We start from the raw sequence: 26,480 nt of genomic DNA, 5'->3' as shown, positions 1-26,480 counted from the left end.
GACTATAAACAAAGATACTGACATTTGTACCCAAAGATCTAGCCTCCTCTTAGCCCCAAGGCCTGTGTCTAAAGCCACCTCTCCCTCCCTGGACTGCCCCCCTCCCCTGAGCTGCCCAAGTTCCAGCTGTTAGAGGAGCTGCCAGGGGTGCCCTCCACAGCCCTCCCTCTGGGGTCCACACCCTCAGTCGCTTCCTCAGGAACCTGAGTTCAGTACTGCCTTCCCTCTCCATTCCTAGGCCCAAGGGAGGCCTCAGCTCCAAGAGAAGTGGCAGCAACTGTGAGTCACTTGGGAGGGACAGACTCAACCAAATCTGTCACCATGAAAGGTCAACTGGAGAGACCCAAGGCCCCTTCCCTTCACCAGGGACCCAAGAAACCAGAGGTGATGCTTCCCTCTGCCCCACCGCTCCCGGCCACCCTGGTCTGGGCCCCCTGTGCAAAGTGAGGCTCCTCGGGACAGCACATCCCCACTGAGCTGAGGACCAATGGGCTGGAGAACTGCCTTCTCCCCCTCCCCCAGCCAGGCTTGTGGAACAGATTGGAAAAGGCTCAGATTGCAGAAACCCAGCCCTGCCTCTGCCCCTGTATCCTCCCTCCAACTTGGTGCCAAAGCTTCCTGAAGCCAGAAAGTTGCTTATTATCAATGTAGTGGACATTTCTCTCCTAATCACAAAGCAGCTCCACTCCTCTTCCCTCCCACCTCCATGGGAAGAAGCCCACCACCCTGTGACCGCCCGCGGCAATGCCCCCACACAGCCCCAGGCAGCCAGCAATGCCAGCACCCCCATCCTGCCCTTTGGCACCCTGATCCTGCCCTTTTCCTCTTCTCTGGACCTTAGTTTCAGCACTGATGGTGTGAAGGCTCCCGAAGCCCTTCATGCCTGAAAGTTGAGCCAAATCAGCCTTAAGTCACCTCCCATCCAAGAACTGGAACCTAAAAATACCCCTGCTTCTAGCCCTCCAGTCAGACCTGGTATGACAAGCCTTCCCAGGGAGAGAGCTTTCCCCATCTTCCCAGAGGTGCCTAGCCCATCATGTAGAAAACTGGGGAGAAAGTATTCTGAAGGCCAGTTCCTCCCCCACCTCAGATCATCTGTCCCTCCTCCTGCTGCCATCAAGGTCCTGTCTGGACAACCTCCAGGTCAGGATGAGAGGGCCATTGCAAAATGTCACTGTGGAGGGCTTGGAAAAGCCCTTTCTCTGTGGTTTGCGGACTTGGAGCTATCCTGTCCTGCAGGCAGGGCTGCCATTCCCCATGCTCCAGAGAAGGTACTGTTTGTTTGCCCGGCCAGGGACCTTGGAGCCTCCCTCCCTCATCTGTTGTGCTAAGGAGTGGGATTCTTTTATCCCAGGCAGAAGTCCCCCTCCCCCCAACTCCTCATACTGTTTGCTGCAACTGGAATACCTGGGGAACCCTTCTGGCCGAATTGGCCTCTGGCTCCTCACCCGGCCTGCCTGAGCCTGCATCAGTGAGAGGCAGGTTTGCTCCAAGTTGTGGTCCCTTCTGAGTGGACTCCAGGTGGACTGTGGCTGGCCCCTGGAGGGTCAGGGGACCATCCTCTTGTTCCCTCTTGTCATTCCTCCAACCTCCTCCAATTATTGTTTGTTTTTTTTTTTTTGTAAAGTGGATGCCTTACTTTTTGGATAAATATTTTTGAAGCTAGCATTTCTATTTCTTTGGGATTTTTAAGTTTTTTTGGGTTTTTTCTCCCCTTCAGGGAGGGTTTTAGTTATACCTGGATAATAGTCTTCTGTCTTTGAGTTTGTTTAGGTTTTAGAATTTTGTTTTGTGAGGGTTTTTTGTTTTCTTTTTTGTTGATGTAATAAAATTTTAAATGGAAATGAAGTTGGTGGTGTGGATAATTCAATGACCTTCCAAGACAGTGGCCAGGCACCTCCTGTCTCTGTCAGGAGGGAGGTCTTTGTTTACCAGGTTCCTCCCAGGATGGCATTCCTAAAGGCCCTTGCATTCCATAGCTTTGATGTGTCCTGGGGCCCAGTGCTGGCACATTCAAACAACTCCCTCTCATTTTGAACCAAAAACTCCTTACTTGCGTGAAGTCTGAGTATTATTGTTCCTACTGATGTATTGTGCTGTTATGCGTGCCAAGTCACTTCAGTCATCTCTGACTCTTTGCAACCCCATGAACTGTCGCCTTTGAGGCTCCTCTGTCCATGGGGTCCTCCAGGCAAGAATACTGGAATGGGTTGCCATGCCCTCCTGCAGGGGATCTTCCTGACCCAGAGATGGAAACCACGTCTGTTACATCTCTTGCACTGGCAGGCAGGTTCTTTACCACTAGCACCACCCGAGAAGCCCGTATTGTGCTGACAGCCAGCAAACTATCTGGGAAGAAGAACCTCATCCCTACCCAACGTGGAAACGTGGGCGAGGGACAGACAGCGCCAAGCTGAGTGGAGGGAGGTGGAGGCAGGGGTGGTCCCCTAAGGCCCAGTCAGCAAAGGGAAAGGCATCAGAAAGGAACAGGCTCAGCCTGTGGAGAAACACCCCCAGTGGAAGGGGCTTAGGGAAGCACCCAGCTGGATGCCAGAGGTCTGATGGGAGGGACTGGGAGGTGAGGTGGAGTCCACTCAGCCACTCAGGTAGAAGAGGAGGACTGGGGGACCAGGAAAGAGGAGGAAGCAGTCGAGGTAAGGACAAGAACCTCCTGGTGCTCCGGGTTAATCTCTGGAGGAAGCTGACAGGATTAGATCCGGTCCCTCCTCTGCGGGCAGCCCTCCCGCAGCCTGTCCTGAGACCATCATTCCAGAGCTGGCTCTGATGACAGACGCGCGGAGGCGGCGGGAGCGGAGCGGGGGCGGGGGGGTGGGGCGGTGTTAGGACATCACTGTTCACCATCTGGGACACTGAGGACACTGGTGGGCAAGATGCTTCCACTCCCAGCCCCGGCCTGGCCCCAACATAACTGTTTCGTGGCTGGCATTCTAGACTGAGGCTGGAGGCTTGCCACTCACAGCGGCACAGACACTTGGCTCCGAGGCCCAGCTCAGCCACCAAACAGCTGTGTGTCCTTGGGCACGTCGCTTAGCTTATTTAGCACTTTCAGAGGGATGAAAAAAGAAGATTGAACCTAATCTCAAAGGCTTCCTGAATCTCCCAGCCCACCGCTGTCCCGAAAGAGTGAGGGCAAACTGGGCAGAGGCCAGTCTTGTGCAAGAGACCCTTCTCCAAGCCTCATATCCAGCCTTGGGGAGCCCCCAGTTCCCCAACACACGCTTGTTCTTTTCCGAGGCTGCCCAAGGCTTCCTCGTGTCACCCCTCTCCATCCCAAGTCCAACTCTCTCAGTCCCTGGAGACACCTGTCCCTGGGAGCCCCCTCTCTTTTGTAAGGTGACACTTGCTGATCTTTCAACCTGCTCAAAAGGGCAAATGTGGGTCTCCTCCTAGGCAACATGCATTTATTTTTAACCTGGGCCTTTATGCTGTCTTAACTGTGTCAGTCACTTTAATGTGGGGAATTTCAGATGCTCTGACCTTAGGGAACTTGGGAGCCTTTGGCAAGCACTGAAATCACAGCTATTTATGCATTTGTTTATTAATGTGGTCAATAAATATTTCTCTAACCACAGTATCCAAGATTTTGCTATGCGCCGTGGGAATAGCAAACTTACTCTTGAATTTTCCAAGTCAGCACAGACTTCAAATATTTTGTTTCATTGTCTCCATAAGAACAGTCACATATGTTAACCCACCTCTCCTTAATTTTAGTTCAGGCAGCTTGTTTACCCTAGCTGAAGAGGTATCCGACCTTCCTTTAAGGAGCAAGTAGTCTTTGGGGGGAAAAGACAAGAATGCACATGGTACATGTGTGTGCCCATCACAGCATCACTGCCCACACTGCTGGGCTCTGAGCTTCTGCAGGCAGGACTGGACTGCCAGTTTCCTGAAGTTTGTGCAGTGCCTGGGACCTACAAGGTCAGAAATGCTTGTTCATATATGTATGGCTGAATTCTTTCACTGTTCAACTGAAACTATCACAATATCGATAACGGGCTATACCCCAATGGAAAGTTAAAAAGTCTAAATTTAAATAAATAAAATCAGAAAAAAATAAATCTGTCCAACTGAAGCTTCAGACAAGGCTGCAGAAGCATGTCTCTGGAGAAGAGTATGGCACCTCACTCCAGTATTCTTGTCTGGAGAATTCCATGGACAGAGGAGCCTGGCGGGTTTCAGTCCATGGGGTCACACAGTTAACTGGAGCCAATTAACACACAAGGAGACACAGATAAACCCCCACAGAGCGCAGTCATAGGAGGGCCGGAAGGAGGCTGACCGGCTAAGCCCAGTTGCTTTCTACACATTATCTTATTCTAAGTTTAAACAGCCGACAAAGTAGGCATTACAAGTGCGATTAAGCAACTCGCCCAAGGTCACCTAGCGGTAGGTGACGGAAGGAGCTTTGAGACTTGGTGAGGGAGGTGGTGTTTGAACTGAGGCCTGATACAAAGTCATTAAGATACTACGGATGCATTATTTCAGTTGAGGCACCCAGGTAGCAACTGCAGCCGCAGGGAGAAAAGGATTCCAGGTGGCCACGGAGGGCTTCTATCCGTTCCTGCTCAACTCCGCCGAACCCAAGAAACCCCCTGCCCTTGGCTGGCACTGCCCTCCCCACCCGCTTCCCGTCCAGCGCCTCCCCTTCCCAGGCGAGAGACGTCCAGAGCGCCCCGGTTACTGGGAAACACGGTGGCGTCAGTCCGGGAGGTGAGGGGCCGAGACTGCTTATCTACCCCCCAGGCTGAGCTCCCGAGCTTTCTTATTTCCGGCCGGCCTATTTGCACACCTCCCCGCTTCCTCTAGCACACCTCCCCGCTTCCTCTAGGGCCGGCTCGCCCGCCAGACGCAGTCTCCCTCTCCCCCAGGGTGCCCGGATGAGGGCAAAGAAGCTTTCTGAATCACTGAGCTTGGCCTTTCCCTATCCCTTCTTCCCGGGGGCGGGGCGGGTTCTAGAACTAGACCATTGCCTTTCCCGCCCTCCTACCCAGGTCAAAGCTGCATCCTCGCATGACCTTGGGCAGCTCAGCCTCTCAGCCTCCTTTTCCTTTTACAAAGCAGAGATAAAAATACCATCTGTCTTGCTTACTTGCCTATTTAATTCACAGGTCTGCATGGAAATGGTCTGCAAGGAAACGTGTTTCAATGATTGAAAAAGCGTACCACCAGAAAATGCAACGCCCTAACCATCGTGACTATTTCATCGTGGGGGTGAAGGGGTAGAATTCCTCCTCACTGAGACAAGGGCCTGGCCCTAGTCCTCTCTCTCTGCCCACTCTCCCTGCAACTGCCCTGCCAAACCCCCATCTCGGCCATGTTTCCTTTTCCTCATTTAGGGCGTCTTGCCCTTGCCAGGGCTGTGGGAGCCTGCCCTCTACTGTTCACCTGATTCCTGAGCACAGAAGCCACTCAAGTCCTGAATTTTGGATCAATATTACCACCTGGTGGTTAACTGAGGCACTGCTGCAAAACTGAAGCAGTTCCCGGCTGATAGTGTTTGCCACAGGATCCTCTGAAATGAAGAGAAAGTAGAAATCTCCCCTTCAGGGACTGGAGATCTGTCTCCTGGATACTAGCAGATTCCTCATGCTAGGTCAGAGCTTTTGGAGAAATGCCTCAAGCTATGCACAGAAACGGGGGGCACTCTAACTAGAGGGGTAATTGCCTGACTTGCAGGGAGCCCTACATCTTCACATCTTATTTTAGCATTCAATGTGGTACATAGTTGATAAGGGTGAAAGAGAGTGAAAAAGATGGCTTAAAACATTAAAAAAACAGATTATGGCAACTGGTCCCATCATTTCATGGCAAATAGAAGGGGAAAAAGTGGAAACAGTGACAGATTTTATTATTTTTTTTACAGCAGCAAGCATGCAAACAGAGCCAATTATCCATCTATTTCTTGAGGCGTCTGCTCTCCCTATGGGTCCACTCCATATTTTATCACTAAATCAGTGTGAGAAAGGAGATTCTGCCCGAATGCCATGCCACGCAGTGCCTGGGAGAAGTTCTTTTCTTCAGACCTTTAGTCATTCCCCTCAGGATGATGTCTTGCTTCTCTCCTCCAGGTTCTTACTTCATTTCTGCCTTCTCTTTCAAGCACTGTCCCACGCTGATGAACATCCCTAGATGTCTGTGTTTGGTTTCTCAAAACCAGAAAAACTTTGCTGATTTTGCATCTGTGACCCGCCTCCTGAATCCAGGACTCAGAAAAGCTCAAGTCCCATGACTCTGAAGGGTCTGGTGGGGACTGTTTCATCTTGATGAAGGAGGAGGGAGATGCGGCATGGCCATCAGAGGCCCTGTGGAAGAACCTGTGGGTTTCTACCCTGACCAGAGTTTAGATCCATGCCGGACTGTCAGGGAATCTAAACGCTTCTGAGCGTGAAAACTAGTCTCACAGAGGACGTGTCTTCTCTTTAGAGACACAGGTGAAGAAGCGACACCCTACAAGACAGATGTGTGCTTACTGGAGACGCTGAGCCTCACACAGCCAGCCAAGCTCTTCCTTCAATGAACATGGGCCAGTATTTGCCTCCTAGGATGAGTCAGACCAGGAAATTAGCAATGTACCAACAATTGCTAGCAGAGGAGGGCTGAGCCCTCACGTTGCCACCAGTGTGGTGCCCTGGAAAGGGGCCCCGGGCTTAGGCTGCCCCATGAAGTCCGGGCTCTTGTCTCGTTCCAGCTGCTGTGGAGGTGGATGGTGGCTGTCCATCCGTCAGTAGCAGGCACTGGTGCTCTAGGCAGGCAGCTGGACTGAGGGAAAGATGACAGACTCAGCGATTCTGTTACATGCAGCTTTTTGATGCTGGGACAAAGGTACTTTAATGAGTGTGAATTCCTTTATCGTTAACCTAAAAACAAGTTCCTGAAAGTGAGATTTACTTACAGCTCCAGTGTCTTCAAATGAAGGCCATTTGAGCAGGTGAGATTTTCACAAGACTATTATCAGAAGCCTAAAGGTTTTTGAAAGGTTTTAGTTAGAAGATCTATCTTTTCATTTTAAAGTTCCCAGTGGTAGGAAACCACTGAGATTAAAAAACAAAAAAAACAAAGTTGAGAGATTCTGTTTGAGTCAGAGTTAACAGCCTAGGCATCTGCTTTTATATATATTCTTTCTTCAGATTCTTTTCCATTATAGGTTATAAGATACTGAGTATAGTTCCCTGTGCTATACAGTAGGCTTTTGTTTTTCTGTTTTATATATATACACACTGCTGCTGCTGCTAAGTTGCTTCAGTCGTGTCCGACTCTGCGACCCCACAGACGGCAGCCCACCAGGCTCCCCCGTCCCTGGGATTCTCAAGGCAAGAACACTGGAGTGGGTTGCCATTTCCTTCTCCAATGCATGAGAGTGAAAAGTGAAAGTGAAGCCGCTCAGTTCTGTCCGACTCTCAGTGACCCCATGGACTATAGCCCACCAGGCTCCTCCATCCATGGGATTTTCCAGGCAAGAGTACTGGAGTGGGGTGCCATTGCCTTCTCCTCCTATACACACTACTACTATATATAAAATAGAAAAACAAAGGCCTACTGTATAGCACAGGGAACTATACTCAGTATCTTATAACCTATAATGGAAAAGAATCTGAAAAAAGAATATATATAAAAGCAGATGCCTAGGCTGGTAACTCTGACTCAAACTGAATCTCTCAACTTTTTTTTGTTTTTTAATCTCAGAGGTTTTCTACCACTGGGAACTTTAAAATGAAAAGATAGATCTTCTAACCAGAACCTTTCAAAAACCTTTAGCCTTCTGATAATAGTCTTGTGAAAATCTCACCTGCTCAAATGGCCTTCATTTATATATAGTAGTGTGTATATCGGAGAAGGCAATGGCACCCCACTCCAGTACTCTTGCCTGGAAAATCCCATGGACAGAGGAGCCTGGTGGGCTGCAGTCCATGGGGTCGCTAAGTTGGACACAACTGAGCAACTTCACTTTCACTTTTCACTTTCATGCATTGGAGAAGGAAATGGCAGCCCACTCCAGTGTTCTTGCCTGGAAAATCGCATGGACGGAGGAGCCTGGTGGGCTGCCGTCTATGGGGTGGCATGGAGTCGGACACAACTGAAGCAACTTAGCAGCAGCAGTGTATATATGTTAATCCCAAACTCCCAAGTTGTCCCCCAACCTTCCCCTTTGGTAACTGTAAGTTTTCTATGTCTGGGAGTCTGTTTTGTAAATAAATTGATTTGTATCATTTTTTAAGATTCCAGTGACAGATTTTATTTTCCTGGGCTCCAAAATCACTGGGGACAGTGACTGCAGCCATGTAATTAAAAGATGTTCCTTGGAAAGAAAGCTATGACAAACCTAAACAGCATATTAAAAAGCAGAGATATCACTTTGCTGTCAAAGATCTGTATAATCAAAGCTATGGTTTTTTCAGTAGTCATGTACAGATGCGAGAGTTGGAACATAAAGAAGGCTGAGAGCCAAAGAATTGATGCTTTCAAATTGTGGTGCTGGAGAAGACTCTTGAGAGCTCCTTGGACTGCAAGGAGATCAAACCAGTCAATTCTAAAAGAAATCAACTCTGAATATTCATTGGAAGGACTAATGCTGAAGCTCCAATACTTTGGCCACCTGACGTGAAGAGCTGACTCATTTGAAAAGAGCCTAATGCTGGGAAAGATTGAAGGCAAAAGGAGAAGGGAGTAGCAGAGGATGAGATGGTTAGATAGCATCACTGACTCACTGGACATGAATTTGAGCAAACTCCAGGAGGTAGTGAAGGACAGGGGAGCCTGGTGTGCTGCAGTCCATGGGGTCACAAAGAATCAGACACACCTGAACACCAATATGGTACACAGGCCCTCTATATTTGCACCACTGAGGTCTGGCCCTTGTGCCCAATTTAAAAAAACTTTGGCCTCCACAGGGCACTCACAGCACTTGCTGGTAACAAAAGAATCAGTGACACATTTCTATGTGTCCTTTCCTTTTCACTGTACCTAGGTGGATCAATGGTAAAGAATTTGCCTGCCGTATTGAACTGCCAATACTCAGGTTCAACCCCTTGGTCAGGAAGATCCCCTGGAGAAGGGAATGGCAACCCACTCCAGTATTCTTGCCTGGGAAATCCCATGGAGAGAGTAACCTGGTGGGCTACAGTCCATGGGATCGCAAGAGTCAGACACAACTTAGCAACTAAACAACAGCATAGTCCCTTTTGCAGATGAAATGTGACAGGTAAAAGCCAGTGTCTCTGACAGGAGGGAGTAGGGAGTTCCCAGAGAAAAGAGAAAAGGGAAGGGAGAGGGGGCCCGGTCTGAGACCAAAAGTGCAGACAGCCAGCCGTGGGCTTCTCCCTGAGACCCTGAAACAGAGCCCCAGGAAGAGGTGATGACAAAAGAGAAGGCTTTTGTCAAGCCTCACAAGAGGAAGTGTACCCAAGAGACACGCATCGAGGTCAGAGAACGGCCATGCAGAAGGAAAAAGAGCAAACCAAGCTGCAGCGAGCTCCTGAGCCCTGCGGCCCGGCCACAGGAAACGGGCAGAGCCCTCAGGACCTGTACAGGGCAGAGCGCCAGCCCGAGGCTCTGGCAGCACAGGCCAGGCGCTGGAGCCACCAGAGGAGCGCAGCTGTTGCTGAGGCCGCCAGGGTCTGGGGCATGAAGCCCAAGCCCTGACCAGCCCTGCCAAGACAGGGCAGTCAGGGACAGCGCCAGGTTGCTAGAGGTAGCCCGGGCTGGAAACATGTGAAGGCTTGGGCTATTGCACAGACCCCGTGCAAAACTTAGCAGAAGAGCCTGCTCTGCTCCAGAAGCAGATCCTAGTGTATGGCTTGGTCCCAGACTTATCACTACTTCCTGTGTGTGTGCTGTGCTCAGTCGCTTCAGCCATATCTGATTCTGTGACCCTATGGATTGTAGCCCACCAGGCTCCTCTGTCCATGGGATTCTCCAGACAAGAATACTGGTGTGGGTTGCCATTTCCTCCTCCAAGGGTTCTTCCCAATCCAGGGATCGAACCTGCATCTCCTGCATCTGTAGCACTGCAGGCAGATTCTTTATCGCTGAGCCATCTGGGAAGCCCATCACTGCTTCCTAAACCCCTCAGACAACACCCCTGGCCTGCACCCAGGAGAGTGGTTTGGAGAGGTGGGACTACAAAAGGAACAGGGTGGCTCTGGGGGTAGGTGGAGCCCAACACTGTTGCGGGGGCGGGGGCGGGCCGGCGGGGGGGCTGAGTAGGAGGTGTGTCCAGGGAGGAGCTCGGATCAGGCTGGGGGTCGGCACTGGAAGAGGGTTCCTCTCTTCCTTCTGATTGGGCACTCATTCTGCACAGGACATTTGGAAGTCAGAGGAAGAAGGACACTCAGAGTGAGGTGTTGCCCTCAACGAGAATTCTGGAACCACCCCCCGGACTTGACTGGGAGGGGGAGACATTCCCAGAAGCATTGGCTCCCGGGCATCTTAGAACCCTGGCTTGGGGCCTGACCAGAGTAGCCCCCATCTGCTAAATAGGCCAGAGGCTCCGATTCTCTAAGGCTTACATCCCTCCCTCTGGGGTGCGCCCTGCCCCTCCCTGAGTCACCCCAGGGAGAGAGGGGAAAAAAGGGAAGAGAAAAGAGGCATTGACTACAGAGGAAGGAAAAGGAAACAGCAGAGGAGGGAGGAGAGAGACCACACGGGAGTGGGTGACGGCGGAGATCGCAGAGGGCAGATCTAGGGCAGGGGGAGACAGACAGCCGAGCATCCCGGAGGGTGCCCCAGGAGCGGGGCGGCCAGGGGCGGGGAGCCGAGGGGGCGGGCCGGCCATGTCCCACGGGACCTACTACGAGTGCGAGCCCCGCGCTGGCCAGCAGCCACTGGAGTTCTCAGGGGCCCGCGCGGGGCCTGGGGAGCTGGGGGACATGTGTGAGCATGAGGCCTCCATCGACCTGTCTGCCTACATCGAGTCTGGGGAAGAACAGCTCCTCTCCGACCTCTTCGCCGTGAAGCCGGCCCCTGAGGCCCGAGGCCTTAAGGGCCCCGGGACCCCTGCCTTCCCCCACTACCTGCCGGCTGACCCACGGCCCTTCACCTATCCCCCACATACCTTCGGCCCCGACAGGAAGGCCTTGGGGCCTGGCATCTACAGCAGCCCAGGGAGCTACGACCCCAGGGCCGTGGCCGTGAAGGAGGAGCCTAGGGGGCCTGAGGGCAGCCGGGGGGCCAGCCGCAGCGGCTACAACCCTCTGCAGTACCAAGTGGCACACTGTGGACAGACAGCCATGCACCTGCCCCCAGGCCTGGCATCACCCAGCCAGCCATTGCGCGTCCTCAAGGTAAGAACAGCTCAGTTTTCCTCCCTGCCACCCAGGGGCTGGAGGGAGGCCGTGTGCTCGGGGTCCATGTGTGGTGTTGCTGTGTGAAATCTACCCACCCAAGCCCTCTGTGCTCTACACCTAGCCATGACCTCTCTTGGCCTCTCTGTGAATTCACTCCCACCTGAAGCCCCACTGTTTGGCTGGAACCCATGTGTCCTGCAGTCTCTGTGACCAGCTGGCCTGCCTTGATCTAAGGGCATCCCCCTCCAGCTTCTCTGCTGCCCACCAGCCCCCTCCTCTCATTTCTGTGCTGCCTCCTGCTTCTAGAAGAGGAAATGCCTGCTGAGGGTAGAACTGGAGACTCAAGACAGATGGAAGGAAAATGGCCTCAGAGCGTGTGAGGGACATGAAAGGCAGTATGGGTCCAAGCAGCGGGTCCTGGCAGGGCAGTGGTCGTCCTGACGGGGCCAGGAGCTAGCCCTGAATCCCACGTCCCTCGGACGCCCCTCGCGTGTTCCGGCTGGTGGGATTCCTGCCCCACACCCTCACTCCTTTCCCTCCGTGCCTCCCCCTCCAGGCCCCTTTGGCCGCTGCCGCGCCCCCCTGCAGCCCGCTCCTCAAGGCGCCCTCCCCAGCGGGCCCCTCACACAAGGGCAAGAAGGCGGTGAACAAAGACAGCCTGGAGTACCGGCTGCGGCGGGAGCGGAACAACATCGCGGTGCGCAAGAGCCGGGACAAGGCCAAGCGGCGCATCCTGGAGACACAGCAGAAGGTGCTGGAGTACATGGCCGAGAACGAGCGCCTGCGCAGCCGCGTGGAGCAGCTGACCCAGGAGCTGGACACGCTGCGCGGCCTCTTCCGCCAGATCCCTGAGGCCGCTAACCTCATCAAGGGCGTGGGCGGCTGCAGCTGAGCCCACCTGGCAGACTGTGGGCCCCAGCTCCCAAGCTCAGCCTGACCTTTCGGACACCCGCCCTCGTTGGGGCCCCAGAGCCCCTCTCAGGCCCAGCCAGAGAGAGACTATGGACAAGTGGCAGCAGGGGGCAAGGAGGAGGGCAGGCCCGGCATGACGATTCTGTGGCTGAATAAAACTGCATATGACTTGGTCCTGGGGCTGTGCACTGGGCCTGGGCCGGTGTGGGTGTGTGGGTGTGTGGGGGTGTGTGTGATGGAGGCTCTGAGGGCAGGGAATGCACGAGGCTAGGTCTGTATACCTCTCGATTCCAGGCCCAAATAAACACTTGGGAAATTCAGCAGACAAGCTGCCCATAGCTGTCCCCCAGCATACCACACAGCCAGGCCTGGTATCTGTCCCTCTGCTCTTCTCTCCCTGGATCCGGCCCACTCTACTCCCACCCTAAAGGACCTGGAGTGACCTCTGGACATTCCCTTAGCAGAGCTCTGTGGTTTGCAGGGAGATCTCCATATCTCCAGGCCCTCCTGCCCAGGCCTGCCGACCCTAGCCTATTCTCTCTCACCTTGAGGTGTAGCTCTGGGACTTCCTGCCCCAGGAGACCAAGGGAAAATTCCAGATGGCTCTGATGTATTTATGGTCACTCAGCAATTGATCTGAGGAGAAGGAAATGGAAACCCACTCCAGTATTCTTGCCTGGAAAATTCCATGGACAGAGGAACCTGGCAGGCTACAGTCCATGGGGTCGCAGAGAGTCGGCCACAACTGAGCACATCAGCACAGCAACAATTGATCTGAGACTCAATCCCTTCTCCCCAGTTCCCAAACTTCAGTCTACCAGACTGACAGACCCCCATGCTTCCAACCCACCCGTGCCCACCTTTGTCCTCCATTTCTCGGGGTGTAGGTTCCTTAAAGAATCTGAGTGTTTGGGGGACGAATCAGTTGGGAAAGGCCTCAAGACCTGTTCGTATACAATAAAATTGATAATGAGGAGGATGACAACCTCCCTGTGCAATGAACCCCATGTAGAAAGCAGTTTTTCCATAGAACTCTAGCCTGAGAGGCATAATATGACAGTGCTTGACAGCCTCAGTTTGAATTTCCCTCTGCTACTTGCTAGTTGTGTGACCTCATGCCAGTTACTTCCTTCTGTACCTCAGTTTCCACATCTGCAAAATGGGAGTAGTAATGCTGTATGTTCATAGACAGTGCCTAACACACGGTGAGCACGAATAGTTGTTATTGTTTCCTTTTGCTACAACTGAAAGGACCTCAGAGATCTCATCTAAACTTCTCATTCTGCAGGTGAGGAAACCGAGGCTTCAGAGAGGGAAGGGACTCACTCATAGAGTCATGAGATAGGTTAGAGGCAGAGCCAAAATTAGCTCCATAAATCACAGATCTCAAAGGGGCTGGAAGCAACCTCAAGAGATCATCTGGTAGGCTTTGCCCTCAGACAAGAAGATAGTGTGAGCCACATTTGATAGATAGTTGAGGGCCGGAGGGATAGGAGGCATTCTCCGGAAGCTCACCTAGGCCCTTTGCTGGCTCCATACATGCACCTGTCTCTCTACTTTGCACTCACACCCTCCCCTTGGAGGCATATGGAACAGTGCAGGGCACACAGGTCCCGTTCAGTCAGTGATCAAGGATTGTCGGATAGAATCAGAGACATGAGAGATTATACAGGCTGGTTACAATCTCTCCTAGGTCACCAATGACTTACAGGCCACTGCTGAGATCAGACATGCAGTGCTAGACATCAAGGAATAACCTTCTGAGAAGGAGAGAGTCTGGGGTGTAGATCCTCCCAGTCCTCTCTCTTCCCCCCTACCTCCACATCCCCGGGTCAGAGCCTCCACATTGCAGACATCTGCGTGCACCGTGCCTACCTCACCCAGGACTCAGCCTCTTTCCTGCCTTTGCCTCCATGCCTCTCAGGCACCATCTCCCCTACATCTGTGCCCTGGATCCCCTAGCCCCAGGTCCGATTTGGACAGACAGATGTGAACCTCACTAGATGGTTTATTCTACCTGAGTTGGGAAGAAGGAGGCACCCATCTCAATGGATGCCTGGGAGAATCCCACACCTTCCTTTCAGCCCAGGGGGATGGGTTGCATAAGGGGGGTTTGTACAGAGCATGGTAAGTGACTCAACCTCCGGATTTCCTCCTCTCAGCTCAAGACCACTGCCCCTGGACTGATGTTCAAGGTTCTGGGTGATGGGACATGGGTTGCTTCAGTATCTGTCCAATTTCTTTCCCACAGTTCTGAATCATGTCTCCTCCCAGCCCCCAGCACCCGGGGCTCCCTGGCGCGGGTGCCCGCCACGGGGTCTGGAGGAGAACCACAGCCCCAGGTGAGAGAAGCACATACCTTGGCCCTGCCTGACGCAGAGTGATGGGCACACTGCAATCCTCTGTGACAGATCGTATCCTGGGGAGAAGACAGGTAGCCAGAAGTCACACTTTCGGAATGAGGTTTTTCAACTGGTTTGGTAAATTAGTCCACAAGTATTTGTTGAGCATCTTTCTCATACCAGGCCCTTGCAAGTTTCTGAGGACACTGTAGTGACCAAGATAAGTCCAACTCTTAGCTGAATAATCCCTCCACCTGTTGTGTTCAGGCAGTGTAGGAGATTGTGGGCCGCAGGAGAGTGAAATCAGGTACTTAGCCCCTAACGCCTGGGAACAGGACAAGGACTCTCTGCAGCTGCCTCACAGCCTGGGAGAGTGATGGCTCTCTGCTGCTGCTGGAACTTACAACTCCTACAGCAAGCATCACAGCAGGAGGAGGTAACACTGAAATTGAAACCTTAAAAATGTCCTAGAGGAGGCAATTGTGGTAAACAGGGTGGGAGGGGAACAGGGGGAGAGCAAATGCCAAGGCTGTGAGGTGTCCTGATCCGGAAGAAGCAAGGAGAGCTGGTGAGGCTGACTGAATAGAAGCGTGGAAGAAGAGTAAGCCAGAACTGCACCACCCTCCCTCCAGGACAGTCTTCATCCCCTCCAAAGCAGCAGGCTCCCTGCACCCCGAGCCCCTCTTCCCCCACCACCCCACCACAGAGGTGCCTGCCTCCAGAGGTGGCAGAAAGAAGGCACCCCCGGGAAGGGTGGTTAGTCTCCCCCTTGCCTGGGGAAGGTACAAGGTCCTGGGACAAGGGCATGGGAACTTTGAAAACCAGCAAATCAAGGTCCACAGCACACACACTTGTGTTCCCTTGGCTTTACAGTCCACAGTTTGGCCCACTTTTCCTTCATGAACAAAACTGGGACCACTGTAAGAGTCCTGAGCTGACAGCCCAGATCTTAGGCCCCAGGGAAGGGGGAGAAGGGAGGATGTTGGACATACCACCAAGAGGCAGGAAGTTGTCCAAGGTGAGCCTACCAAGGTCAGTCCGAGGTGGCGGTGGCAGCTGCTTGTGAAAGCTGCTCCCCCTGCTTGGTGCACACCTCCTCACCCCACCCCCCACAGATTGCCACATGCCGGGGCCCCCAGGGCCCCCATCCCAGTGTTGCAAGATCCCGGTTGGGGTTGTAGGGGTGGAAAGGGGCCTCTTCACCTCCACCCCCTACCCTACCCTGCCCCAAGCCAGTGAGGGGACCATGGGATGGAGGGGGCCATATGGGAGATGCTGAGGCAACAGTAGCCAGGGCCTGTGCACTCCTCCGGGACGGTCACTTCCTGTCACTACCAGTGGGTAGATCTTTCCTTACAGGACTCAGCTGGGGCTGGTCCCCAGTGGGAAGGATCCAACCTGGACAGGACTCCAAGCTGGCCTGTCAGCTGCCCCCATGAGCAGACCTGGCTTGGCCCCAGAAAAGCACCAATGAGAAGTTCACTGAGGAGGCCCATCAGAAACTCCCTGAGGCTACCCCATGGAGAAATGATGGGTATTTTCAGAGGAAAATGGCTGTACCCGGCCATAAGTTCTGACTTCATGGAGCAACAGAAGAGTTCTAGGACTTGGGAGAAGGAAGGCTTCCTACTAGGGAGAGACCCCCCCATGCAGAGCTGGAACCTCCCCTTCTCTTTCAGAAACCCAGATCTGAGTTAGGTAGAGGCAAGCTCTACATAGCATGGATCCCCCACACCCCACAAGCCAAGCTTCACCCTGAAGCCCCAAACTGTCCAAAACCCGATTGCTCCCCACACCTAGCACTGTCACCCCTGGCCAGACCATCCAGCCCTGCTGCAATCGGGACGGTTTGCAAAACGCCTGTAGCTCCCGCTTGGTCACCATCTGAGGTTAGGACTGCGCTCGGGAGATAAGCTCAGGCCCCACCCGCCGTCCCGAGTGAGACTGCTGGCCTGCTGCAATCGGGACGGTTTGCAAAACCCCTGCCGGCTCCAGCTCTGTCACCATCTGAGGTTAGGGCTGCACCCCAAGATAAAGTCTAGTCCCGCCCACTGGCTCTGCCTTCAAACCTTACGGGCAGCAGGGCCAAGAGACAGAGCTCCAGGGAAGCCTACTCAGGGTCTGGAAGCCTTAACCAGACCCAGTATGAGGACCCCTTCTGCCTGTCCTCTCCCTCCTCTTCTCCCCTTCACCCCCAGCCCTTTTGCACCCTGTCCTCATCACCATCCTTTCCCCTCACTCTCCATCTACCTTCCTACCTCCCTTCTCTCTCATCACTCTCATTCATTCATTTGCTCAAACAATACTTACAACCCTCTGGGCATTTTGCTTGTTTTAGGAGCTACTGGATAAGCAAGGACTGTCCCTGCTCTTGTGGGGTTTACAGATTCACAAAGGGGACAGACAAACATACCCTCCCCCCAATAAATAGATGGTTCTAAATTGCAGGCAGTGCTATGGGACAGAAATAAAGTATGATTGTGACAGATGCTTATAAGAGAATCTGATTTAAAAGTGAGGGTCAGAAAAGGCTTTTGAGGAAGCAACATGTAAGCAGACACCTCAAAGGTGAGTAGGAATCACTGCGGCAAAAACTGAGGGCTCCCAGCAGAGGCAGGAGTTCCCCAAGCAGGATCTTCCCACTCATTGACAGAGGCTGGGGTTGGAAACAGACTAGACTCACGGGGAGAGGTGAGGTCAGAGAAGAGCTGAGACCAGATCACGCTCTGAGGGGATGCAGAACATCCCGGGGAGGAACCACCTTCCAAAGGAAGAAGACATTTCCTCTCTTCTAAGGTGAAAGAAGAGAAACACAGCAGCAGACACGGACCCAAACAGGTCTGGAGTCCGCTGAGGTTGTTCCCCTCTCAGTGCTTCTGTTTTCACTACGAAAAAAGAGGTGATTGCAAGTGACTTAGTAGGAAGCTTCAAGAAAGAGGCTTGAAGGTATGAAATCCCAGTTGCTGACAGTGGAAGTGGGAGCTGAGATCTCTGATCTTGGGAGTGGCCAGTTGAAGTCAAGGATGACAATTTTAGGTGACAACAGTCTGTCCTCTGGAGGGACTTCCTTCGGGGTCCTTACCTACTTGGGAGCAAGTGTGGACAAGACAGATGTTGGGTTTATCTGGTCATGGGGGTCACCCAGGGAGGCAGGGTGGATGGGACAGACAGGGAAGGGGAGGGATTTTGTTTTGAATCTGGAACCTAAGGCGAATAAGAAAGGGTGAAGAGACAAGAAGGGCCATGGTTCTTCAGTGAGCTTTAGAACAGCGGCAGTAAGCCAGCTTGAGCAAACAAACCATAAGGAAAGGAGATCATATCAGAGAGTGGGATGTTTGATTCAGTTATTTCATAGGTACTGCAGTTTCTAGTGATAAGGCCTGGGTCTGACCCTGAGTGGGAGTGGGGAGGGCTTGCTAAGGTGGATGGAGAGGCATGTTAAGATGAGAGGATGCAGGAACTGAGAGGTGACCACACTGGACGGAGCACCCAGATGGATGACTCTACCTAGGATGACTTCTGTGCTCAACCTCACTTTCTCTGCACAACCCATGACCCACACCCCACAACCTATCATTCACCTCCACCCTCCATCAATGTCCCCTTCCCATCTAGTTTCCCACCTCCATGCCCTCTTTCTCACCTCCATCCTCATCCTCTCCAACTCCATCCTGTCTCAACACCTTCATCCTCTCCTTACCCCTTTCTCTCTCTGCACCCTTATCTTTCTCATCCTCTGCCTTTCAGCACTTTATTTCTCCTCCACACTGGGCACCTGAAAAGCTACTGCATGGTGGATTAAAGCCTGTGCCCAGGAGCCTAAATACATGGATTCAAATCCCATGGATACCACCTACCCATGTTGCCTCGGTTATAAAAATGGGGTAATAATAACAGCTACCTCATAAGGTCGTCAAAAGGATTACCTGAGTCTAAAGTGCTTGGAACAATGTCTGGGCACAAAGGAAGGGTCAATCACAGAATTGTTGCCCTCCTCCTCTCCTTGCCTCGTTACACTTTCCTTCCTCCATCTTGGGCTTCCCCAGGGGCTCAACCCAATGGCTCAGCAGGTAAAGAATCCACTTGCAGTGCAGGAGACAACAGGAGACATGGGCTCGATTCCTGGGTCAAAGATCCCCTGGAAAAGGAAGTGGCAACCCACTCCAGTTGTTGCCTGAAACAAAATCCCATGGCCAGAGGTGCCTGGCAGGCTATGGCCATGGGGACACAAAGATTCGGACATGACTGAATAACCAAGCACGCACACACCCTCCACTCTCTCACCTCCATTATCCCTCCGTACCTACTGCATATTTCTTCTGAGATGCAGAGATGAATCAGCCTCAGCCCTTACCCACAGTCTGACAGGGAAACAAGCACAAAAAGAAATGTCAGGAAAATATAATAAGCACTACTTCAAAGATGCGAAGGAAATGCCCTTGGAGAATAGAGGATATGCAAACGAACACTGCCTGGGGAACTAAAGAAAAGTCTCAACAGGCAAATAAACTTCTCAGCTGGATCTTGAAAGATGAGGAAGGATTTGCCAGGCAAAGGCAGGACGAAGTATTCCAGCCAAAGGAACATGACGAGTTTCCTGTTCTGCTTGTGTTAGAAGGTCTGAAGTTGTGCAAGCTTATGAGAAGTTAGGATGAACCCCTTCCCTGGAGAGGGCACGCCCTATCCCAGTAAGGCCAGAAGGGGGCAGCAAAGCTTTAGGAGCTGTGGCAGCCGGAGCCCAGAAAACCTCCACAGCTGCAGAGACCTTGAACCCTCCCACAAGCCCTGACCCTGAGGATTTCCCCCAGACTGGGCCAGCCAGGACAGGAGCAGGGGAAAAAAATAAAAACAAGATTTCTGACACTTGGAGAAAAAAAACTAGGTGTGTCTCAGAAGAGGAACTGAAGTCCTCTAAATATGCCCTCTAACACATGTTGAATATCTTTGAACATCTTCTATTAATGTTTTTTGAGAGTATACTTTTCCTCTGGGCAGGCCTCTAAGCAGCTTCTATGAAGCCTCACAAAGCTAACAGAGCAGCCTCTCATAGGTGATGTTAGTCAACCTACATGTGTTTAAATGGCAATCACCATGTGCTCTACACAGATGGAGGAGATACCTAAGTCTTACAGCTTAGAGTTCACCCTGTACTGACCTGGGAGCTAGTGGAGTGCAGGAGTCTTGTTTGTCCAACTCCAGTGAAACAGGCAAGCATCTATGAAACAAAGAAGGAAGTAATCCTGATTTTTTGTTTCTGAGGTTTCAAAGTTGTCCACTCAGAATGACAGGAACTTAGGCTGAGATAAAAGAGGGTTAGGAGAGAGTTAGGAAGTAGGCTCCTCTTTGGAAAGGTCAGTTGAGGCCTCAGGAATTAACACTGCCCCTCTCCAGCTCTGCTTCTGGCACCCCAGGGGGGAAGGGTGGGGGCTGCTGCTTGGCCCTTGTAGTTCACATTGGATCTCCTAGCAGGAATTACAGATTTAGTCAACAACACTCAAATCTTGAAAAAAAATAACTCAAGCTTGGTGGAGGGGATTTCAAGAGAGATGGTAAGAGCAGAAAGCCAGATGTAAGTGAGGCAGGGAAGACGGGAACAGAAGGCTAGATCCAGAGCAGGCTATGGAGAGACGTTTATAAGATGTGGCTGCTGCCACTGCTCCTCCTGGGGACTGCTCTTCCTGGGGACTCCTCCTCCTGGGGGCTGCTCCTCCTGGGGATCTTCTCCTTCTGGGGGAGCTACTCCTCCTGGGGGCTACTCCTCCTGGGGCCTGCTCCTCCTGGGAGTCTACCCCTCCTGAGGGGCTGCCTCAGACAGGTGTCTACATGATGAGACACAGACGTCTGAGCCTTCTCTGGCCTCCTTTCTCCCCACTTCCCCCAAACTTCTGTTCATCCTCCCTCACCCTCCCTGGTCCCCAGGATCCTCAACCCCTCCAAACCCAAACCTGCCGTGGTGGAGATCTTGTATCAGAGGGAGCTTGGAATACTGAAGGAGATGAGGTGAGAGGGGAATCCTGAGCCCTGATAGCAAGGGCAGAGGCTGGAGAGAGAGCGCTGAAGAGCACAGGAAGACTGAAGGGACAGAGAAGGCTATGGCAGGGAGACCACACAGAAAAGAAATGGGATGTCTAGGATGTGGAGGTAAAACCGCCCATCTTGCTAAGTCCCTCTAAGGCAAGGACCCCTGCTTCTGAATCCAAACCCTGCACAATACTGCCATGCTGTCTGGGGAGAGCCACACACCCCAAACTACCACAGTCGAGTTCATGTGATTGAGCATGTATACAGTACTGCTTCAGGAATACCCAGAAACGTCTCCAGCTCACCTACAGCTTCATTCCTGTCAGGTACAGCCTCCTGAAACCAGGCTATGAAGGAGAGACTTGCTTGGCGGTGAAGGTGAGAATGATTTCTTGGATTTGGGGAACTGAAGACCTCTAGACCTCTCCACCACCACCAGCATCAGAATTACTTAATGTGCTTCCTACCAGGGCAGATTCCTGAACCCCTCTCCTTTGGCAGTTTATTAAATCAGAGACTGGTAGGGAGTGGGGGAAAGACTCCCTGTTCTAACCATCTGCTTAGACGACGTTCAGTTCATCAGACTAGCTGGCTCCTATCCTGGTACCCAGCTTCCTGTCATCCTCTCCCCAGCCCAACCGCTAAGCTAGATGAGACATTTCACTCCCTACCATACCCCTGACACCCATCTACATGGTTATGCCTTGTGGTCAGGGCAGGAACCCCACTGCTGACCTATCCAGAAAGGGTGGCCAGGGATCCAAAACACTGATTTCTCCTGTATGTGTGGGTTGCCCACACTTCCAAGAGCCACCAAGAGGGGAGGATCAAATCAAATCCCTTTTCTTGGCTCTGCATCTCAATCTTAGACGTCATGGGAAAGAAACTGGAGCATACAAGTCGTTTTCATTAAATTGTGCTTATTTGGAGGAATTCCCCGGTGGTTCAGTGGTTAGACCTCTAGGCTTTCACTGCTGAGGGCCTGGGTTCAATCCCTGGTGGGAGAACTAAAATCCTACAAGTTGTATGGTAGAGCCAAAAAAAAAAATAAAATAAAATCATGCTTATTTGGGGTAACTTGGGGGCATGCTGATGAAGTTTGAATGTGCACTGAAAACCCCCCACACCATCCCTTGGTACCACCTCTGCCAAGTTTCCTAGGCCTCCATTTTCAGGGAGAGCTCTGCATTACCCTAGTCCTCTCCTTTCTGCCCCCACCTGACCTGGCCCATGAATAGTCATCTATCGTAGCCCCCACTGCCTGCTGCCAGCCAGACTAAGAAGACAGGCCCCTTGCTGATACCACTGTCTACTGCACCCTGCATTTTCCAGCCTCAGCCACAGTGTCGTGGTCATGGTGACTGCTGCATGATGAATAGGAAGAAGCAGACAGGCTGAGGCAGGGGGCGCAGGTCACTCAGCTTCCCACGAAGTGGAAGGACCTCCTCAGGGTGGAACAGAAGGTGCCTCAAGTTCTAGGAAGAGCCAGTTGGGCAGAGGGGTGAGAGTGTGGGTCCACCCTGCTGCGGTCCCCTTCACTTTGCAGTCATGTGTCCTCAGGCCACACTCCATGAACTGCTCCATGCCCTGGGTTTCTCTGGATGGCTCCTTGAGACATGGAAGGGGGGACTGTCTGAATGAGAGCAAGGTCTCCCCACACATCAGCCAGAAGGAATCATTGATATCTCACCAACCCGTTCCTTCCAACTCTCCCTCACCCTTCTGAAGTTTCCCTCTCATGTACCATCTCTCCTTTCAGTCTTAGAGAGAACTGTTCTACAAAGCAAGTGACAAGGTGAGATGAGTGGGGACTGCTGCTTTCCACCACAGCCTGACCAAGCACTTGGAACTGTAGGAGGCTCACTGGGTGCTTCCTTGGAAGAAGCGGTGAGAATGAGAACAGCTTAGGGTCATGGAAGGAAGAGGGAGCAGTCAAGTGCTACCTCCTCCCATGGGGCCCTTTGTCTTTACACTGGGAGGTCTGACTACTCCAGGACTGATAATGACTGCTACCTATGACAGTGCCCAATGTCCTAGGCTTGACCCAATCACTTGCTGCCTTCAGAGACTCTCAGGCTGAGGCTTCCCGGGTGGTCCAGTGGTTAAGAATCCACCTTCCAATGCAAGGGAGACTGGTTTGAACCCTAGGACAGGAAGATCCCACATGGCACAGAGCAACTAAGCCAGTGCCCCACAACTACTGAGCCAAAGCTCTGTAGTGCCTGCGAGGCACAGCTACTGAGGCCAGTGCGCCTAGAGGCTGCGCTTCGAAAGAAGAGAAGCCACCACAGTGAGAAGCCTGAGCACAGCAACTAGAGAGTAGCTCTCACTTGCTGCAACTAGAGAAAGCTGTGTAGCAGCGAAGACCTACTACAGCCAAAAGGTTAGATCAGGAAATTTTTGGAAAAAAAAAAACTGGGGCTGGGACCAGGTCAACCACAGCACTGCAGAGGTGCTGTTGTGGGGCTGGGTGAGAGATAAGGGAGAATTGCAGAGGGCATTTATGACTCAAGTCAGCTTGGGGGAAGTGGAGAGGTTGGAGGGGGTTATCCGCTGCTAAAGTGGAATGGAAACTGTAAGCATGGCTGTCCTTGAGGGATTTGGGGGGTTCATTTGTTCTGAGGCCTCTTTGTCTTCCTGTCTCTCAGGGCCTGGCCCGGAATCTGGCCCTGTGACCACCTGTGGGAATGGCGCTTCAGGCTTCTCCTGTGCTGGCCGATGTGCATGTGCTGCGGGGCTGAGGGGCTGCACAACTGGCCGTCATCCTCGTGTCACTCTATAATCCCCCACACACAGCAGACGGGGCTGCCACTACCTGCACCCAGATAAATGAAGCTGCTCCCCAGACCCCATGCTGGGAGGCCCCTGCAGGTTCAAGCCCTTGGTCAGTGGGGTGGCTGGACTAGAGAAAGCGGAATGAAACAGAGTTGGCCCAGACAGAAGTCTCCTTCTGAGGCATCTGGACAAACACTATTCTACCCTCTGCCCTGCCCTTCAGAGTGAATGCTCAAAGAAGGGAAATGGATTCCCACCTGGGGCAGCGAATCCCCATGGGGAGATCTACCATCCTTAGAGTTGGTGCTTCCTTGCCAACCTCACTTCACAGCTGCTCCCTGGGGACAAGACCAGGCATCCCTCTCAGATGCCACGTCAAGGAAGCAGAGCTCACTGGCTGCTGCTGTTTACATCAATGCATAGAGAGGGCAGTGTACAAAGTGCAGGTGGAGGGATCATCCTGGGCCCCATGCCTTCAAGGAAAGGCTATTCAGATGAGTATCAGAAGTGGACTGGCTGTAGTACACTGGCAAAAAAGTTTGGAAGTGTTCTTGTGGTAGTACCACACAACGTGTTTTTATGTACATCTTTTTTTTTTAATCATTGGAGTACAGTTGTTTTACAATACTATTTTAGTTTCAGGTGTACATAGAGCAACATTGAAAACATGTTTCAATATTTTTATAGATTATACTCCATTTAAAGTTACTATACAATTTTGGCTCTATACATTGCGCTGTACAATAAATCACTGTAGCTTATGTATTGATGTTCATTCATTTTTTACTAAGTACCCTACTGAGTCCATGACTCTGATTTAGAATGAACATTTTCCTTAGAAGGAGGGCTTGAGTAGGTAACTGAGGCTATAACCATGCCCCGCTACATATTTCCTTGCAGATACCTGGCTACTATGATCTTCTGTCGCTCGTGCTGGTTGTGTTAGACTAATGAAGTTACCAATGCTGCTGCTGCTGCTGCTGCTAAGTCACTTCAGTCGTGTCCGACTCTGTGTGAGCCCACAGACAGCAGCCCACCAGGCTCCCCCGTCCTTGGGATTCTCCAGGCAAGAACACTGGAGTGGGTTGCCATGTCCTTCTCCAATGCATGAAAGTGAAAAGTGAAAGTGAAGTTGCTCAGTCGTGTCCGACCTTCAGCGACCCCATAGACTGCAGCCTTCCAGGCTCCTTCGTCCATGGGATTTTCCAGGCAGGAGTACTGGAGTGGGGTGCCATTGCCTTCTCCAGTTATCAATGCTATTACTTACAAACTCTAAGTCTTTCAATCCAAGACCTGTTATTCCAGCTATCTTGAGGATTAGTTGGGCCTCCAGGAGACTCCCTGGGGAAGGAAGAGTGAGAAACACTGACAAGCAGTACAACAGGCTCTAGTGAGCAGAGAAGGCACTGGCAGGTAAGGAGATGCTTCCGGCTAAGGATTTATACAGGGGGCCAAGGAGAATGCTGAAGTCCTTCACTTCCTAACCCTCCTCTGAAGACCTTCCCGTTCATTCATCGCACACCTGTTTCATGACATATACTCTTTCAGGGACTATACTTCCATTAAGAGATCCAAGTGTCCAGAAGAAAGAAAAAAAAAGATCAGTCCTTTTAGGTGCTATATCCATAGCCCCTTACCACTAGTCTGGTGTTCACTGCACCTATGTGGAAATCTCCTGGCTGCCAAGGGCCTTCAGTTGGTATGCTGCCTAGGCTCTGACCTTGACTCTCCAGAAGGAACCTCTAGAAGTACCATTATGAAGGAGCCACCCTTACCATAAAATACAGCAAGTAACAGCAAGTAAGGTAACATTCCAAGAAGTCTTCAAATTCCAGAATCTAGGTATTTGAAATTGTGTTGCTTAAACACTCATTCATACACTGACCTGTGTGCTGCTGTGCTGTCGCGTCAGTCGTGGCCCCCTCTGCAATCCCATGAACTGTAGCCCACCAGGCTCCTCTGTCCATGGGATTCTTCAGGCAATACAGGAGCGGGTCCTCATGCCCTCCTCCACAGGAGCATCCCAGCCTAGGAGTCAAACCCACATTTCCTGCATTTTCAGGCAGATGCTTTCCTGTTGAGCCACCAGTGATTATACAAAGTTGTATTTCTGAAAACAAGGATCCCTAACATGGGGCCTATTACTGTGGGACACCTCTCCCCTCCACAGTAATGGTTTACCCATCTCTAGGACATATGGCTCCTAGTCTCCTTTTCTTTTTTGCCTGTGCTGCCTAGCTTGTGGGATCTTAGTTCCCTGACCAGGGATCAAACGTGGGTCCCCTGCAGTGAAAACAGAGTCCTCATAACTGGAGCACCAGGTTGTCATCACCTTAAGCATGACCAATGCACCTTGCCCAGACACCATTGTCTAGCTCTTCCCCTAAGTCATTTCCCTTGCTGCCAAGTTCTCCTTCCAACAATATAAGTTCCTGGCAGTCTTGGATCTTGGTCTCATTCATTTCAGGTTGTGTAAACCCTTTTATTGATTTCCTGTTCCGCTTATCATTTAGAAGGAAATCTAGATATTAAAATAAAGGTAGGAAAAAATAAAATAGCTGAGAGAGGGTCTGAGGGAGTTCTGAGTGAGGGAAGGTCTGAAAGAGTGTCGAGGGAGCAAAAGAAAAGAAACACAAATAGGAGTAACTTCAAAAAATAGAAATAAAAATAAAACAAAGACCCTCCACCACCTAGGCATTATTCCAGGCCACATTATCACCTCTATGTTCCTAAGTTTTTGGTTACTTTGGACCATAATTTTTTCATGACCCATCAAGGTCTGTCCATGGGATTCTGCCCAATGTTGTTTTTCCTGTGGATGCACTGGGAACCATGGCCTATCAGAAAGAAGCTACTCTTCAGGTGGGACCTCCTGCCCTTTTATCATTCACCAGAGCTCCAGTGCACAACAGGGGGCCCAGTGGAGGGATCACAAGGTGTGATGCTACCTGGAGCATGACAAGGGTTACAGCAGAGATGGTTTCGTAAGAGACACTGGATCGACAGTTGATCTAATGTCTATACTTACGTTCTACTTTTCTCAGAATGCCTCGTTCTCTGTATATCAACATTACACTAGCCTTGGAATGAAAAAAAAAAAAGTAGAGACTTACGGTTCTGAAAATTC

The 26,480-nt window shown here is 51.7% G+C and overlaps 2 protein-coding genes across 2 annotated transcripts; both read left to right on the top strand.

The window, feature by feature from the left end:
- Positions 1-10,761: 10,761 nt before the first annotated feature.
- CEBPE (CCAAT enhancer binding protein epsilon) lies at positions 10,762-12,389 on the top strand. Its single transcript, XM_040227245.1, has 2 exons — positions 10,762-11,300; positions 11,860-12,389. The coding sequence occupies exons 1-2, from the start codon at positions 10,791-10,793 to the stop codon at positions 12,193-12,195; spliced, it is 846 nt and encodes a 281-aa protein (XP_040083179.1). The 5' UTR covers positions 10,762-10,790; the 3' UTR covers positions 12,196-12,389.
- A 3,291-nt stretch (positions 12,390-15,680) lies between these two features.
- Positions 15,681-26,312, top strand: LMLN2 (leishmanolysin like peptidase 2). Its single transcript, XM_040227654.1, is given in 24 exon segments — positions 15,681-15,792; positions 20,357-20,399; positions 20,401-20,618; positions 20,722-20,812; positions 20,902-20,956; positions 21,229-21,352; positions 21,355-21,449; positions 21,817-21,904; positions 21,907-21,935; positions 22,139-22,201; positions 22,315-22,567; positions 22,570-22,653; positions 22,814-22,868; positions 23,375-23,471; positions 23,577-23,722; positions 23,724-23,851; positions 24,645-24,720; positions 24,722-24,766; positions 24,968-24,984; positions 24,987-25,061; positions 25,064-25,101; positions 25,821-25,825; positions 26,131-26,230; positions 26,232-26,312. Coding segments are annotated over 24 exon segments (2,118 nt in total).
- Positions 26,313-26,480: the final 168 nt, after the last annotated feature.

Source organism: Oryx dammah, unplaced genomic scaffold (assembly GCF_014754425.2).
Source record: "Oryx dammah isolate SB20612 unplaced genomic scaffold, SCBI_Odam_1.1 HiC_scaffold_26, whole genome shotgun sequence".
Taxonomy (NCBI): Eukaryota; Metazoa; Chordata; class Mammalia; order Artiodactyla; family Bovidae; genus Oryx; species Oryx dammah.
Note: the sequence above shows the minus strand (reverse complement) of the source record. Positions and strands in the feature narration are given on the sequence as shown.